General features: G+C 33.2%; 1 protein-coding gene across 3 annotated transcripts in view; it reads right to left on the reverse strand.

The window, feature by feature from the left end:
• Nucleotides 1–19,502, reverse strand: part of LOC105187110 (uncharacterized) — a 107,838-nt gene that overhangs the window by 52,566 nt on the left and 35,770 nt on the right. For 2 of the 3 annotated variants that reach the window (XM_025301577.1, XM_025301576.1), the window contains 2 exons: nucleotides 551–1,114; nucleotides 253–384 (listed from right to left, as the gene is read on the reverse strand). In XM_025301577.1, coding sequence (XP_025157362.1) covers nucleotides 253–384; nucleotides 551–1,114 — 696 coding nt within the window. Of the gene's footprint in view, nucleotides 1–252; nucleotides 385–550; nucleotides 1,115–19,502 lie in introns of those variants that run through there. The other variant, XM_025301578.1, reaches the window with a different exon arrangement.

Below are 19,502 nucleotides of genomic sequence, written 5' to 3' on the forward strand. Positions count from 1 at the left end.
CATTCTTAATATGTTTCTATTGTCACATCTTGATTTCGTATATGATTTCTGCCGCGTTTCTGCAATTATACTATGTCAATAGATTATTTTGGGAAAAAAGGAACTTAATCGGAACGCAGTAAATAGAAATCGAAACGCAGTAAATAGTGTTCAATATTTATAATTGGATTTGCTGATATTCTAATATCATTTGACTATTAGGAGAGTTGATACATACAATCTATTTTGAAGATACTTTGGAAAGATACGAACCTGCTGCACCGGAGAAGGATAAAGATTTAGCAAAACTAGAACTGGAAGCTTGGGCACTGCTGAAAGATCCAGCATAAGCGTGGGTATCGCTAATAGATCCTGCGATATTATTTCCTCTTGACTCGGAATGACCTGCACCAATACCATAGTTGTTTTTATAATTACCGAATACAGAACCGATATCAGTTTAAAAACTTCTGAGCTCACCAGGACCATTATTAATATATACTATTTGAACGTTCAATACTAAATTCAATATTTTCACCGGTTCCTCTATGTACCCCTCCTGATTGCTTACCATCTTTTGTAGTTGCATAGCTTCCACTGCCGGGTAATCCACAACCAAAAAGACCATATTTACATTGTAACGGACTAGCATTCTGGGAATTACTTGCCAAGATTGTAGAATAAGGTACACCGTCCTCGCCTTGCGCAAAACTTTGTCCAAAATGAACACCACTCTTTACATCTCCGTAACTATTATTTCCTAGTATTTTTGATCCAGGAGATTCGACAGGATGTTTATTATATAATGGTCTACTCAAGCCGCTGCTTACACTTCCGAAAGATGCAACGAAAGGATTATTTCCATCGGGCTTTCTTCCACCGAGCGAAATTACTTTATGTTCATCGGTATTAACTTCGATATCATCTATTTTTTTGTTATTATTTAGAAAAGGATTTTCTTTATTAAATGGTTTTGTATTTTCTTGTTCAGGAGGAATTATATTTTTATCATTGTTTGCATTATTGCCGTCAGGCTTAGAACTACTCCAACTGGAGTCCAGGAACGGATTTCCTTCGCCAATTGGTTTAGGTGTAATTTCACTCCAAGGTCGTGAAACATCACTTGGAATCCTATCTAGAAATAAATAAAAATATATTGAATAAAATGAATAAAATTATACATATAATTAATATGTATAATATGTACATATATGTTCACATGTATTTTTATATTATATAAAATATCTTATGCAAGTCGTACTAACGCTCATGTGCATAAACATCAATTATCGCATGCCAATCAAACTAACAAGCAACCTTGTAACCAATAGGACCACTATTATTTTGTAAACAGCCATATAAAATATTAAATTATTGGGTGTACAAATTAGTTCGGTCCGTTTTCAAAAGATGGCTTCGGCTGTTATGAATGGTTCATAGTGACTGCCGATTTTGGCGGTTTCAGAGAGGTTAAACACCTGCCAATAATATTCAGTTTATATCGCTTTGAGTTTCATACAAAAACCTTGCCTTTTACAGTGTTGAAAATGTCGCAATTTGTGTTAACCAAGCAGCATTTGCGGGAGGTTTCAATTTTCTGCTTTAATTGGAAGAAAAGTGCAGCTGAAGCCCATCAAATGCTTGTTGAAATTTATGGTGACGCTGCTCCAACTGATAAATCATGTAGAGAATGGTTTCAACATTTCAAGGATGGAGATTTCAGCGTCGAAGACAAGCCTCTGGACAGCCAAAAAAATTCGAGGACAAAGAATTAGAGGCATTACTCGAAGAAGATCAGAGTCAATGCAAGAAGAGCTTGCAGAATCATTGGGAGTGACTCAATAAGCCGTTTCCGTACGATTGAGAGACATGGGAATTATTCAAAAACAAGGAAATTAGGTGCCTTATGAACTGAAACCGAGAGACGTTCAAAGGCGTTCTTTATGACAACGTTCGGCCTCATGTCACAAAAGTCGTAAAAATATATTTGGAAACGCTCAAATGGGATGTTTTACCGTACCCGCCGTAATCTCCGGACATTGCTCCTTCTGATTACTGGTTGTTCCGAAGGATGTAGCACGATTTGGTAGGTCACCGGTTCACTTCTTTCGCAGATATCGAAAATTGGCTCCAAACTTGGATCGCCTCAAAAGACGAGTCATTTTTTCGAGATGGAATTCGAAAATTGCCTGAGAAATGGGAGAAAGTAGTAGCCAGCGATGGAAAATACTTTAATTGATCTGTTCATTCATTTTGTTTTGAAATAAATACATCTTTTAACACAAAAAAACGGACCGAACTAATTTGTACTCCCAATATTAACGAAAGAAGATTAGTGAACTAGCATGTTCGATGCAATGGAATGAATTCTATCAGCGGTCGCACGGAAAATTATTAACCTCACGATTATTACTTAGCAACAATCTCTCGGATGACAGTGAAAGACGGAGAAAAGATATAAACACACGTATGGACTATTTTCAGTATCCGTTTTTAATATATAAAGTTACCCGAAACAACTTGCTGTTCTTGAAAAGACATGTTTTTAAATGAATTAAGACGACTTTTTCTTTTGCAAATCCTTAGCTTAGCTTCTCAGTTTATCAATTATAAAAGTAACAGTTTGCCTATTACAGGCAGAATCCGGACCGGTATCGGAACCGATAACCGTTTTGGAACCGATTTTTATGTTCAAACTGTAACCGTAACCGTATTGAAATTTTATAGTATCAGATAGGCCGAAACCGATACCAGACTGATAAAAATGTTTTTGGTTTTCGGTCCTTTTTCGGTTTCTACGACACCTCATATGTCGCTGCCGCCGATTATTTATTAGAAAATGCACACCACGATCAACATACTACAATAGTTACGTTCAGGGCCTCTATTCCGTTACTGTGGTTCCGGCAGTCGCCGCACAGTGGAACGAAACATACGGACGTGCGGACATCGTACTTTGCAAGCAAAATATAGCAATTAGCGGAAAGCTGAATATTGGGATGAAAATATTTGGTCAAAAGTCGATTACTCATAAACAAGAAATTAATTCTCCAATTGTTTAAACAATTCGTTGAAAAATAGGAGATATAAGAAAACTGATAGCGCCATTCGATTCTACGGGAAAAACTACATGGAATTCATGTGCTAGACAATTTTTTCTCGACCACTCTATTTATTAATAAAATAAAAAATGTTTCAATGGGTTAAGTTGTCTTCTACTGCCAGCATTTATATCAACCAATATGCACAACGAAGAGGTTGCACGGTCGGATTTTGCATATCAATTAAACTAATAACGTCATCTTTCCCCCTCGAAGCTATAAAACTTTTGTTTAAAACATTTTAGTCTGCTTAGTTTTCAAGATATTCGGCAGGTTTTAAATATAAATATGTTCTTCATAAAATTCAATTTCTCTCAAGGTCACAGGTGGTCACAGCTAATCATGGTGGAATAATGAAGGCAGATGCTTACTGACAAGGGACATGTCACAACTGTCCGGAACCGATTTGATTCTTCTTCAAATATGTTGTTAAATACACAAATCTAAAAGACACATATTTTTTTATATGCGAATATTGAGTTTTAAAGGGTGAAACACCCCTTCAAAGAAAAACGGTATTTTTCTTTAGAATCGAATATTTGCTAAACTATAAGCGATAGAAAAAAAAAACATGTAATGAAAATTTAATCGCTTGAAGAATACTTTAAAGTTATATGGACAAAATTTTTTTATTTTTATTTTTTTTGAGAATCCCCACTACTTAATTTTTTTTTGCAAAATAAAAAAAATTCAATTTACTTAATTTAAAGTTTATTTTTTTCCAAATTCAACCATATATGATAAAGTTATGTTACGAGATATCATTCTCGAAAATTAATTATAAACGCTTCCATATATGTATACGCTTATCCGTACTATGTGTGTAAGTCATTATCGCCGAAACAATAAGATATATGAAAAATGTTTATGTAAAATTTTTATTTATGTTTTCTATGTATTTATAACTGCATATTGTGTATATTTAGAATTGTAAAAAGAGTTTTAACTAATTTTAAAAAATTTAAATTAATAAGAATTTTTTTAATATATTCCCAGCTCTCTTATTATTTCTTTAACATTTAATTTCTTCTATAAAAATTAAAAACAATTTTATTCTAAAATTACCTACTTATAATAAAATTATTTTATAATTGAATTTGGAAAATATACATGTCGCAATAGTTGGCATAAACAATTTATATCTTACGTTAAAAAATTAAGATAAGATTATGTGTACGTGTTCCAGATAAGTTCTAATTAAATTATTTTACAATTAAATCTTTGCGAAGAAATACATATCGCAATATTTGGCGTAAACAATTTTTATCTTACTTTAAAAGATAAGATTATGTGTATGTGTTCTAGATAAGTTGATAATATATATTGTTTCATGTAGTAGCATAATTCTCACAGTCAGTGTAGTCTTTTCATTGTAATCATATCTGTGTAAACTGTTTTTATATTGCAATAGAAAGCAAAATTTAACATCTTTGGAAATGATTATCAATCCGTTTAACGTTGTTAGACTTTTATTGATGTCAATAAATTCAATATATCTAATAGAAACGCCAGTAACTGAAGCAGAAAAGGAATTAAAGGAAAACATACAAAAATTATTGCTGGATGGTGTTTTTCATTATAATAGGTTGGAAGTAACAAAAGAAATATATCTCGATTATGAAGAACCTTATAAATTACATAGTTCTGAAATAATTGAAGATGACGAAGAAGCATGGAATGAAGATAATTTAAATTCTCATCCTCATTGTTCAAATGATGATACAAATTTTGACAGTTTTTATAAAAGACGAGCTGTTGAGTTTTGGCGACATCGAGATATTGATAAAAATAGTAATGACAAAAAAAGGAATCGTCCTTTAAAAGTAGTGCAAAGTAAATTTAGAAGAGTTTCATCTGAACGTCAGTTAAGGCGATAGGAAGAACAAATAAATTCAGGTGGAAGTCGTATAAAAAATTATCTTACATCTCTAAATTTACACACGATAAATTTACTATAGCTATTGAATCAGGATTCATGGTTCATGATATTGATCTAAAAAGATGGGCTTTACAAGCTCAAGAAGAAATAGGAAATTTAAATCCTACATTTAAAGCATCTCACAGTTGGATAGCAAGATTCAAGAAGTCTCACCGAATTATTTCAAGAAAAGTTACGAAGTTTATCACTAGAAGAACATTAGAAGATTCTATTGATTTGCAAAAATCAGCTGATGATTTTCTGGAAACAGTAAAACCTCTTATTGAACAATTTGGATTTGAAAATATTTACAATTCAGATCAAAGTGGTTTCCAATTGGAAATTCATTCTGGAAGATCATTGTCTAACCAGGGAGAAAAGAAAGTAGAACGTGTCGTGCAATCTATATCATCAACAACCCATTCATATATGATACAACCAATAATATCCTGTAATGGCAATTTGTTGTCACCTTTATTTATTGTATTAAAAGAAGCTAGTGGTAAATTTGGACCAAGAGTAGAAGAAAATTTATTTAAACCAGAAAATGTCATTGTAAAAGCATCGAAATCTGGTAAAATGACATCAGGTATTTTCTTTTCTATTTTCTTTAATAAACTTATTTCATTTTATAATTTAATAAGAGTTATAAAAATTATTATATCATTTATATTTTTTACAGATCATTTTAAAATATGGTTAGAAGAAACTTATTTTGCAAACATTGGTCCTAATAGCGTTCTTCTTATCGATTCATGAACTGGACATTGCCCCAATACTATTTCGGATTTAACCCCTCCAGGAACACATATTACTACTATGATAATACCGAAAGGAACTACAGGGAAAATACAACCATTAGATGTTTATGGATTCAGAATTTGGAAAAATTTTGCTAAAAGATTTTCAGATACGGTTTTATTGTCGGAAAGTAATATAAATTTACATGAACGAAATAATATAATAAAATTGCAATCTTTGATACATAATCAATTATCATCCCCACGATATCAAAACTTATTTAAATATTCGTGGTTTAAAAGTGGTTATACGAATGAAAGACCAGAAGAATTTGAAAATCCAGTAAAATTTAGTTTTGACGAAACATCAACAAAATGTGATATTGAAGGTTGCAATAATATAGCTGTAGTAAGATGTTCTTGGTGCAAGAAATCATTATGCTTAAAACATTTTTTTGTCGAATATCAATATTGTAATGTGTATAATGAGTAAATAATATAAAATGTAAATAAATTCATTGTGTAAATAACAAATAAACAAAATGTAAGATGTAAGAACAAAAATAATTGTAAGAGAAAAAATTATAAAACGTTATTCAAAAATATAATGTGTAAAGATGAATAACGGATTTGATTATATAACGAAAAGACAGTGTGTGCTGACTGTGAGTATTAGATTGCTACATGAAAAAATTTATACTGTTAACATATCTGGAACACGTACACATAATCTTATCTTAATTTTTTAACGTAAGATATAAATTGTTTATGCCAACTATTGCGACATGTATATTTTCAAGATTCAATTGTAAAATAATTTTATTATATTGTTCCGGTCATTGCAAAATTATTTAAATGGAAAAAACTTTGACTCTTTGGAGGCCTTAAAAAACGGCGTCTCTTCGTTCTTCGAATCTAAACCGCGCAGTTTTTATGATCGAGGCATCCATATGCTGCCAGAACGTTGGGAAAAGATTATAGAAAACGATGGAGAATATATCATTGATTGAATAAAGATTTTTGTTTGCCTAATCACTGTGTGACTTTTACTCACAAACTCCGCACGAACTTTTGCACTCACCCAATAAGTAGGTAATTTTAGAATAAAATTGTTTTTAATTTTTATAAAAGAAATTAAATGTTAAAGAAATAATAAGAGAGCTGGGGATATATTTAAAAAATTCTTATTAATTTAAATTTTTTAAAATTATTAAAAATTTTTTTTACAATTCTAAATATACACAATATGCAGTTATAAATACATAGAAAACATAAATAAAAATTTTACATAAACATTTTTCATATATCTTATTGTTTCGGCGATAATGACTTACACACATAGTACAGATAAGCGTATACATATATGGAAGCGTTTATAATTAATTTTCGAGAATGATATCTCGTAACATAACTTTATTATATATGGTTGAATTTGGAAAAAAATAAGCTTTAAATTAGGTAAAAAGAATTTTTTTTATTTTGCAAAAGAAAATTAAGTAGTGGGAGTTCTCAAAAAAAAAATAAAAAATTTTTGTTCATATAACTTCAAAGCATTCTTCAAGCGATTAAATTTTTATTACATGTTTTTTTTTCTATCGCTTATAGTTTAGCAGATATTCGATTCTAAAGAAAAATATCGTTTTTCTTTAAAGGGGTGTTTCACCTTTAAAACTCAATATTCGTACATATAAAAAAATACGTGTCTTTTAGATTTGTGTATTTAACAACATATTTGAAGGAGAATCAAATCGGTTCCGGGCAGTTGTGACATGTCCCTTGTGAGTAATGTACAATACAGGTTGCGTGAAAAATTCGCGGAGCGGCATCTATAAGTAAACGGTACAATTATAAATTGTAGTCGGTTATATAGAATCACTCTTCACATGAACCTAAGTTAGGTTTCATTTCCATCTGTCAATTCTTTCTGTGTTTACAAGCCAATTGAAGTTGACGTGTCAGTATATTTGTTTGCAATGGAAAATTTGAAACAGCGTGCAGTGATTGAGTTCTTTGTTAAAAAAGGTTTAAAGGCAATGGAAATTCATTCCGAGATGGTAAATGTGTTAGGGGAATCTGCTCCTTCAAAAACAATGGTTTGTAAATAAGCACTTGAATTTCAACGTGGTTGTACAAGCATTGAAGATGATCCGCGCAGTGGACGTCCAAAAAGCGCATCAACACCAGAAATCATTGAGCAAATACATGTTATTGTTTCTGAAGATCCAAGTATGACTACGTGTGAAATTGCTCATACCATAGGCATTTCAAATGAACGGGTACGGCATATTTTGCATAAAGAATTACAAATAAAAAAGGTGTTTGGAAAAGTGATGCCGCATACGTTAACAATTCAACAAAAACTCGCTCGAAAGCAAATTTCTCAGCGTCATTTGGATCGTTTTAAGAAGAATAAAACCGATTTGTGCGTCGTTTTATAACTATGGATGAGACTTGGACCTATCACCATAATCTTAAATTGAAATAAGAACGTTTACAGTGGACTGAAGCTGGACGTTCAGCTCCAAAGTAAACAAAGCATGAAAGATCAGCAAAAAAGGTTTTGGCATCAATTTTTTGGGATGCTAAAGGGATTTTGTTAATTGACTATCTGGTAAAAAGGTAAAACAATTAACTCTGAATATTATTATAACTTTTTGGATCAATTGGACGTAAAAATTCGTGAGAAAAGACCTGGTTTGCAGCACAAATAAATTATTTTTTACCAAGACAACGCACCTGCTCACACAAGTGTTTTGTCAATGTGTAAATTCAATGAATTGAAGTACAAATTGCTTGATCATCCACCGTATTCGCTAGATTTGGCACCCAGCGACTTCTATCTGTTCCGTAACCTGAAACAATTTCTCCGTGGAAAGCATTTTTTATCGAATGGAGAAGCTATAGCAGCCATAGAGGCATATTTCGCAGACCTTCCAGAAATACACTTCCGCGATGGGATAAAATAATTGGAGAGCCATTGGGCCAAGTGTATTGAAGTTGGAGACTATATTGAAGAATAAAATTATTTTTAGAATTTGGTATTCTTTATTTCAGTTTCGCTCCGCGAACTTTTCACGCAACCTATATGGGCGCGCAGCACTGCGCGCAACGGAACGCCCAGTGCGGCCGCACTAAAGTCTTTTGTGCCGATATCCTTTACTTAGCGGATTTAATAACAATAAACAGCAGATATTTCTGAAAAGTTTGGGTAAGTAATCTTATACCTGTTCAGAAGAATAACTATAAAAATAGTTAAATAGTTGAAATCGCAGCTTCTTTTACTGCAAGCATTTTCAATGAACGCTACTATGCAGTTTTGAAGATTATGGAAACTCTGATATCAAATTTGATGTCAAAATTGGGCCGACGTGCAAAACGTTCGCTGATAGTATCGACACCGGCCGCACGAAACAACAAGGACGTCGGAGCCTAAGCAACACTAAAGATACTCGATTGGCTCGAAAACAGCAATTAATCGACCAAAATGAGATGTATGAAAAAGCTGAAGGCTTGTTATATAGCCCTGAAATAACAGATCAATAAAAATTTGAGGTAAGATTTCAAGAACGTATTTCTTACATCAAGTGTATTATAAACATGTTATACCGCTTCAATGATATCATAAAATATACATTGAATGCGTACATACTATTGCCCACATGTCTGTCTATCTGGGAAGGAAACACATGGAAGTGTCTTCCTCCGATTTTGATGAGCTTGAAATATCTTGTAATCTAGACCAAAATAAGGGATACGATTTTTTTATACAGGCCTCCAATCGGCATTTTAAGGGATGAGATAGTCTTTTAAAAAAAAACAATATCTTCCTTTCGGCATGTACCATCAAAAGTAAGAGAAAGAAAATAATTTTTCCAATAAAAATTTAATGGCTTGAAAAGTACTTCATAACGGTATTTTCATTTTTTAACGTTAAAATTTGTAACATGTTCCAACCACTTATTAATTTTTTTATAATAAAAAAATTTTGTTTCTACGAAATGAAAGGGTATTTTATATCGAATCCAACCATATATTAGGTGTAGTAAAAAGAAATCCATTATTTTTGTATGAAATTGAAGGCTTTAATTACCATAATTAGAATGATCCGATTTAGGTCAAATATGCGCCGTTTTGTCCGATAACTTGTTGCCATTTTGAAGGTAATTTCATTATGCCTCTCTCATAGAAGCCCTCGTCCCTATTGGCAAAAAATTGAGACAGTCGATTTTCACAAGCCTCTCTTGAAGCGAATTTTTCACCAGCAAAATTGTTCGCCATGGACAGGAACAGATGGTAATCACTTGGTGCCAGGTCCGGACTATAAAGTGGATGCATAAGAACCTCCCAACCAAGCTCCCGGAGCTTCTGGCGAGTCATTATCGATGTGTGTGGTCTGGCGTTGTCCTGATGGAACACAATTCCTCTCCTATTGGCCAAAGCTGGCCGCTTCTGGGCGATTGCTTCCTTCAGACGGTCCAATTGTTGACAGTACAGTTCCGAGTTAAGAGTTTTGCCGTAGGGGAGCAGCTCATAGTAGATAATTCCCTACCAATCCCACCAAACACACAGCAAAACCTTCCTGGCCGTCAATCCTGGCTTAGCCACCGTTTCCGCCGGCTCACCGCGATTCGACCACGACCGTTTTCGCTTGACGTTGTCGTAAGTGATCCACTTTTCATCACCAGTGACCAACCGCTTCAGAAATGGGTCGATTTTGTTGCGATTCAGCAGCGATTCGCAGATGGAAATTCGGTCCATGAGGTTTTTTTGCGTTAACTCGTGTGGCACCCATACATCGAGCTTCTTTTTGTATCCAGCCTTATTCAAATGGTTCCAAACGGTTTTTTGTGCAATCTTTAACTCTTGGGCAATCGAAACAGTGCTTACATGACGGTCGGACTCGACAATGTCCATGATTTTATCGATATTTTCGACAATTGGCCTTCCAGTGCGTGGTGCATCTTTGACATCGAAATCACCGGAACGGAATCGACGAAACCAAAATTGCGCGTGATTGGCTGTTACAGTATCAGGACCATAAACACTATTCACATTTTCAGCCGCCTGGCTTGCGTTTTCGCCTTTATCGAAGAAAAACTGTAAAATATAGCGTATTTTCTCTTTGCTAGTGTCCATCTTTGACGCGCGCTCAAACAAATCTGAGTCAACTAATCACAAAACTGTCACAAAAGTATTTTTAGTACGAAATCTCATCTTTCTAACGCCATCTAGTGGAACCCGATCGGACTTATACAACGCGAGATACAGATAACTAAAGCAATCTATTGGAAAAATAATGGATTTCTTTTTACTACACCTGATATCAGTTTGGAACCATTTGAATAAGGCTGGATACAAAAAGAAGCTCGATGTATGAGTGCCACACGAGTTAACGCAAAAAAACCTCATGGACCGAATTTCCATCTGCGAATCGCTGCTGAATCGCAACAAAATCGACCCATTTCTGAAGCGGTTGGTCACTGGTGATGAAAAGTGGATCACTTACGACAACGTCAAGCGAAAACGGTCGTGGTCGAATCGCGGTGAGCCGGCGGAAACGGTGGCCAAGCCAGGATTGACGGCCAGGAAGGTTTTGCTGTGTGTTTGGTGGGATTGGCAGGGAATTATCTACTATGAGCTGCTCCCCTACGGCAAAACTCTTAACTCGGAACTGTACTGTCAACAATTGGACCGTCTGAAGGAAGCAATCGCCCAGAAGCGGCCAGCTTTGGCCAATAGGAGAGGAATTGTGTTCCATCAGGACAACGCCAGACCACACACATCGATAATGACTCGCCAGAAGCTCCGGGAGCTTGGTTGGGAGGTTCTTATGCATCCACTTTATAGTCCGGACCTGGCACCAAGTGATTACCATCTGTTCCTGTCCATGGCGAACAATTTTGCTGGTGAAAAATTCGCTTCAAGAGAGGCTTGTGAAAATCGACTGTCTCAATTTTTTGCCAATAGGGACGAGGGCTTCTATGAGAGAGGCATAATGAAATTACCTTCAAAATGGCAACAAGTTATTGAACAAAACGGCGCATATTTGACCTAAATCGGATCATTCTAACTATGGTAATTAAAGCCTTCAATTTCATGCAAAAATAATGGATTTTTTTTTACTACACCTGATATATTATTGCTACTGTCTGAACTTTTCGAAAAATAAATAGGAACACCTCTATATATCCGTAACGTTGTACGTATCTGCCTATTTCTTGACTCAATGCATTGTATACGCAACATGTTCTCTTCGAATTTCCTCACAGTAAGAGACGATTAACTCTCGAAGTACACACCTTTTTTTTCGATCAAGAAGAACACTTTGGGTCAATTTGATCCTGCGTACGTTTTGATTGTCTACCATTTCACATACACGCAGCCGATCAGCTTGAAAAAATTCTCAGATGCACTTCAAACATTTTAGAATCAATTGATGTAGAAAAAAAGTGACTTTCGAATCATTTATATATTTAAAAAAATTAACAACGAAAAATTGTTTTCTGCAAAATTCAAAATTTAGTAACAAAATATATCTTTTTCAATTCGCAATATTTTTGGCTGAAAATTTATCTTCATATTTCCAAGATATACTTGTATTAAAAAAAATAGTCCTTTAGTGTACTTTTCAAAAAAGGTATTTCTTTTGTTAGGTGACGAAGATGGAAATTAAAAATGTTTATCTGGAGTAAACCGACGCTTAGTACACAACAGGGTCAGAATGACCCTGCACCGACTTCGAATAATGCTCAACGCGTACTGCGTGTTGCGCTGTACAAAGAGAGCATCTTAACATATAGTTATTACCCCAAACTACCCCAAACAGCTAGAGGGCCTCAGGCCCACCAATCTTCAAAATGCTTTCAAGATATTTACGATCAAACTCGAGGTAAGGGTCAAATTGACCCTGTGTGTTCTCCGAAGGTTAATGTTAATATGCAGAATATGTAATCATAAAATATTTCAATATATAATGATAACAATAATAATAATACTAATTATTTTATACGCAACAAATAATCACAATAGTCATATTTATGAAAAGGAATATATATGCTCTCTAAAAATGAAATTTTATATAGAAAAAGTTTCTGTATCTATTTTTATAGTGTGTGACGTAACTACGACGGAATATAAGGTGGCGACAGATTTGCAAGAGTGGTCATGTTTATTAATATATTATAAAAATAGTTATAATTTTTTATAATCATATCACACATAAAAAATGTTATAAAAATAGTTGCGTCCGGAAAAGAATTCAGCAACAAACATGCAGTAATACTATTAGATTATTATCTCCCCACAATTTAATATTCGTATGTAAACCGACATTGTTTAATATCTTCGCAAACATTATTTAACAAAGTATATATTATGGAATACAAAATATATAATAATAGAATATAATTTCAATGAACGTTATTATTTTTTATTTTTTTATTATTATATTATTTATTCACATATACATTGTACACATATATATTATTTATTTATATATAATATATATATAAATAAATAATATAATAATAAATAAATAAATGTAATAATAATATTTATCGAAATTGTATACTGCAATATTATCAAACACTTTATATTCCATAATATATACTTTGTTAAACAATGTCTTATATATGTGAATAAACTGTTGAAGGATAATAATGTCTGATAGTGTTACTGCATGTTTGTTGCTGAATATTTTTCCGTATGCAACTATTTTTATAACATATTAATAAACATGACCACTTTTACAAATCATTCGCCACCTTATATTCTATCGTAGTTATATCACACACTATAAAAATAGATATGGAAACTTTTTCCATATAAGATTTCATTTTTAGAGAGCATATACAGGTGGTTTACGTAAAGTGTTACAAGTCCATAACTTTAAAAATATTTATCAAATCAAAAAATTGTTCAAAAGGAAGTTTCATGTATTCGAGAGGCCTCTCTAACTACATAAACATAAAGTCGCCCCCGCTCCTCCTTTAACCATTTAGCTGTCAGTGACACATATATTGGCAAATGAAACTCGTGCCACTTTTGCTTTATGACACATATATGAGCATCTTGAAAAAAACATATTTATACTATTGCGATTTGATTGTACTTTGGTATTTATATGTTTTTGGGGACGCTGAATCCGAATCTAATGTCAGATTTCCAACACTCAAAATGGCGGACCTAATATGGCGGTCGAAAATTTGAAATCTTAAAATAAAACATATTTATACTATTACGATTTGATTGTGCTTTAGTATTTATATGTTTTTGGGGTCGCTGAATCCGAATCTGCAATCAGATTTTAGAAATTCAAAATGGCGGTTCCAATATGGTGAAACAAAACGCATAAAGTTATTTTTTTAATGATAACCGATATTTTGGGGTTTTTGAGATCGCCGAATCCGAATCTGATGTCAAATTTTTAAAATTCAAAATGGCGGATTCAATATGACGATTGAAAATTCGAAAAATACTTGGATATCTATAAAAATTGGTATCTTGTGGTTTATTGAAGTCGCTGAAGATAAATCTAATATGATATTCTAAAATTCCAAAATGACACATTCACTATAGCAAAATGAAATTCTAAAAAATAGTTGAAATACATAAAAAATAAGAGTTTCTTTCAACTGCTCCTAAATCCCGCTCTCTGCCGCACCCAGAGTCACGAAACGAGAATATGGCGGTTTTCGACTCAGTTTTTCTCATATTTTTTGTATATTTAATATTCTTTTTTCTTTTGTATTTTTAATGTTTTTTATTTTTCTGTATTTTTAATTCTTTAAGTTTCCTATACTTTTAATTTTTCGTATTTTTAATGTTTTTTGTATATTTCTTTGTATTTTATGTATTTCAATTTTCTTCATTTAAAAATTTTTTACCCTATTTTTGCTTCGAGATTTCTTTTTTTAGTTTTATGTTTTATGTGCCATAATGGATGCGCCATTTGAATTTTCGAACTATGGTTTTAGATTTATATTCAGTGACTTCAATAAACCATAAGATACCAATTTTTATAGAAATCCTAGGTTTTTCGAATTTTCGTCGGCCATTTTCGATTCGCCATTTTGAATTTTAAAAATTTGATAAGTTTTGGATTCAGTGATTTGACAAACTCCGAATATGAGGTATCATTAAAATAAAATAAGCTTTTGCGTTTTAGTCCGCCATATTGGATCCGCCATTTTGAATTTTGGAAATCTGAAATCAAATTTGGGTTCGGCAACTTCAAAAACCCCCGAGTATCGGGTATCATTCAAATAAAATAACTTTTTGTTTTGGTCCGCCATATTGGATCAGCCATTTTGAATTTCGGAAATCTGATTTCATATTCGGATTCTGCAACCTCAAAAACCGTTATAATAAAATTTGGGTGTAGTTTTGAGAAAAAAATCCAACACACTTTTGGCACTAAAAGTTATTTTTCGCCCGACTGTTAAGCGGTTAAGGAGGGACGGGAGTAGCTTTATAATTTTAAATGGAACTCCCTATAAAATGTTGTATATTTGGATTCTATGGGAAAAACAAGTAAATTTTATCTGAAACATTTGTTTGGAAAATGCTTCTATTAAAAATTATAAGCATTTAAACCTTTAGCGCTTTCATTCATGATTGAACTCCATTGACACAAAGTTGCGTTCGCGATACAACAAAAACAAAAAAGACCTTAAAGTACATTGACTTGATATTAACTAAAAGAAACATAAATAAACACATTTATCGGGAAACGTAAATACAGATCACAAACTCGTTTCCTGATAAATGTATTTATTTATGTTTCTTTGGTTAGAATCAAGTATGTACTTTGAGGTCTTTTTTGTTTTTGTTATATTGCGAACGCAACTTTGTGTCAATGGAATTCAATCATGAATGAAATCGCTAAAGGTTTGAATGCTTATAACTTTCGATAGAAACATTTTCCAAACAAATGTTTCAGATAAAATTTACTTGTTTTTCCCGTAGAATCCAAATATGCAACATTTTATAGGGAGTTTCAGTTAGAATTATAAAGCTACCTCCATCCCTCCTTAACCGCTTAACAGTCAGGTGAAAAATAACTTTTAATGCCAGAAGTATGTTGGATATTTTTTTTCGAAACTACACCCAAATTTCATTATAACGGTTTTTGGGGTTGTTGAATTTGAATATGAAATTAGATTTCTGAAATTTAAAATGGCAAATCCAATATGGCGGGCCAAAACAAAAAGTTATTTTATTTGAATGATACCCGATACTCGGGGGTTTTTGAAGTTGCCGAACTCAAATCTGATTTCAGATTTCCAAAATTCAAAATGGCGGATCCAATATGGCGGACTAAAACGCAAAAACTTATTTTATTTTAATGATACCCGATATTCGGGGTTTGTCAAATCACTGAATTTGAATATTATCAGATTTTTAAAATTCAAAACGGCGAATCGAAAATGGCCGATGAAAATTCGAAAAATCCTAGGATTTCTATAAAAATTGGTATCTTGTGGTTTATTGAAGTCACTGAATATAAATCTAAAACGATATTCCGAAAATTCAAAATGGCGCATCCATTATGGCACATAAAACATAAAACTAAGAAAAGAAATCTCGAAGCAAAAATAGGGTAAACAATTTTTAAATGAAGAAAATTAACATACATAAAGTACAAAGAAAGTTAATGTACAAAAAAACATTAAAAATACAAAAGATTAAAAATACAGAAAGCTTAAAAAAATTAAACATACAGAAAAATAAAAAACACTAAAAATAGAAAAAAAAATATTAAAAATACAAAAAATATGAGAAAAACTGAGTGGAAAACCTCCACGTCCTCCTTTCGTGATTGTGGATACGGCAGAGAGCGGGATTTAAGAGCAGTTGAACAAACTCTTATTTTTTATGTATTTCAACTATTTTTTAGAATTTTGTTTTACTATACTGAATGCGCCATTTTGAAATTTTAGAATATCATATTAGATTTATCTTCAGCGACTTCAATAAACCACAAGATACCAATTTTTATAGATATCCAAGTATTTTTCGAATTTTCAATTGTCATATTGAATCCGCCATTTTGAATTTTAAAAATTTGACATCAGATTCGGATTCGGCGATCTCAAAAACCCAAAAATATCGGTTATCATTAAAATAAAAACTTTATTTGTTTTGGTCCACCATATTGGAACCGCCATTTTGAATTTATAAAATCTGATTTCAGATTCGCATTCAACGACCCCAAAAACATATAAATACCAAAGCACTATCAAATCGTAATAGTATAAATATGTTTTATTTTAAGATTTCAAATTTTCGACTGCCATATTGGGTCCGCCATTTTGAATATTGGAAATCTGACATCAGATTCGGATTCAGCAACCCCAAAAACATATAAATACCAAAGTACAATCAAATCGCAATAGTATAAATATGTTTTTTTCAAGATGCTCATATACTAGGTGCGCAACTAAGTTTCCAGGTTTCACACATAGTTGGTTAACGACACATGAAGTCGACATACATGTCTGAAGTTATGTTTTTTTTATAGCTTGGACATCTTTTAACAATAACCAGTCGTAATACCAGTACATATCGCAACGCAAAAATATTTTTTCTAACAATGAAGATGTCGAGTTATGTGCCAAATAAACAGCATTTGCGGGAAGCTTTGCTTTTCTGCTTTAACTTGAAAAAAGTGCAGCTGAAGCACGTCGATTGCTTGAGGAGGCCTACGGCAAACATGCACCATCGAAAACTACCTGTGAAGATTGGTTTAAACACTTCAGAAGTGGCGATTTCGACACTGAGGACAAGGAGCGCTCCGGAAGACCAAGAACAATTGAGGACTTTTGCAAGCGATTTGCAAGCGTTATTGGATGAAGATGATACGCAAACACAAGATCAACTTACGGAGGCATTAAACATGACTCGTCAAGGTATTTCCAAACGTTTACATGCCATGGGAAAAATTCAAAAGGAAGGAAAATGGGTATCGCATGAGTTGACTGAGTGATAGATGGAAAATCGAAGAGCCACTTCCGAAATTTTGTTTTTGCGGCATGAAAGAAAGAGTTTTCTGCATCAAATTGTTACTGGCGATGAGAAGTGGATATATTTCGAGAATCCCAAACGCAAAAAATCGTGGCTTTCACCTGGCGAAGCATCAACATCGACGGCACGGCCAAATCGCTTCGGAAAGAAGACAATGCTCTGCGTTTGGTGGGACCAGAAAGGAATCGTGTATTAAGAGCTGCTGAAACCGGGCGAAACTGTCAATGGGCATCGCTACCGACAACAACTGATCAATTTGAACCATGCATTGCTCGAAAAACGGCCAGAATGGGACACGAAACGCGAACGAGTGATATTGCAGCACGACAACGCTCCGTGCCATCGCACTTCCATCGTCCAGGATACCATCAAAACGCTGAAATAGGATCTGCTACCGCACCCGCCGTATTTGCCAGACCTGGTCCCTTCCGATTATCACTTGTTCCGGTCGATGGCGCATGGCTTGGCTGGGCAACACTTGGCCAATTCGAAGAAGTGCAAGATTGGTTGGATGAATGGTTAGGTCTAAAGACGCATCGTTTTATCGTCGCGGTATTCATGTATTGCCAGAGAGATGGCAAAAATGTGTAGCAAGCGAGGGACGATACTTTGAATAAACCATTTTATGTATTTCTCTTGAAATTTTCCATTTTTCATTGATCAAAAAGAACCCGGAAACTTAGTTGCGCACCTAGTATGTGTCATAAAGCAAAAGTGTCACGAGTTTCATTTGCCTGTATGTCACTGACAGTTAAGTGGTTAAAGGAGAAGCAGGGGCGACTTTACGTTTATATAGTTAGAGAGGCCTCTCGAATACTTAAAACTTCCTTATGAACAATTTTTTGATTTGATGAATATTTTTAAAGTTATGGACTTGTAATACTTTACTTAAGCCACCCTGTATATTCCTAAAGACAAAATATGGGTATACATATATGACTACTATTGCGTATGAAATAATTAGTATTATTATTATTGTTTTCGTTATTGTTATTATATTATTATTATTATATTATCATATTATTATTGTTATTATTATATTACAGGATATATAAAAAATATCAAAAGTATCGGGACAGCGAAATATCTCGAAAATTAAGTATTTTGAAAAAAATGTTTCAGACACAAGTTATATAGTTTTAAGGGGAAAACAACTATATCATTTTGTTCACAGATGGCGCCATTTTCGAGATATTCACTGGTCATTACTTTTCTTAAATGGAAACCTCAATTTTTTATTATATCTTTTTCTAGCAATTAATTTTAACAACTTTTGTCCGAAACACTTTTTCTAAAATGCTTAGTTTTCGAGATATTTCGCCGTCCCGGCACTTTTTATACGCTCTGTATATACATACATACATACATGGAGTATCTGGGATCTTTTAGAAACAAAAAATGGTGTAGGTTAATTAGATTAAACTGAATAGAAAAGTCGTATATTCTCCCATATTTTGCAAAAAGCGCAATAATTATTAAGTTATTAATGTTTGAAAATGATCACATCTAGAGATCACATCTAATCATTTAATTGATCTTTTAGTTGATAATTGATCTTTTAATTGAAAAAGAGGAGGTTAATAAAGTATCGATTTTGGCTCCCAAGGGAAAAGTGAATCGATCTTGAAAAATCATTATTTGGGTTCTCAGATGATAGGAAATAACAATCATTTATCTGACCAGTGGTGAGAACAGCAAGAATGGCCTGAAAAGTAAAAATGCTGCTAACCGAAAACTTGC

Source organism: Harpegnathos saltator, unplaced genomic scaffold (assembly GCF_003227715.2).
Source record: "Harpegnathos saltator strain DR-91 unplaced genomic scaffold, Hsal_v8.6 scaffold432, whole genome shotgun sequence".
NCBI classification, from domain to species: Eukaryota; Metazoa; Arthropoda; class Insecta; order Hymenoptera; family Formicidae; genus Harpegnathos; species Harpegnathos saltator.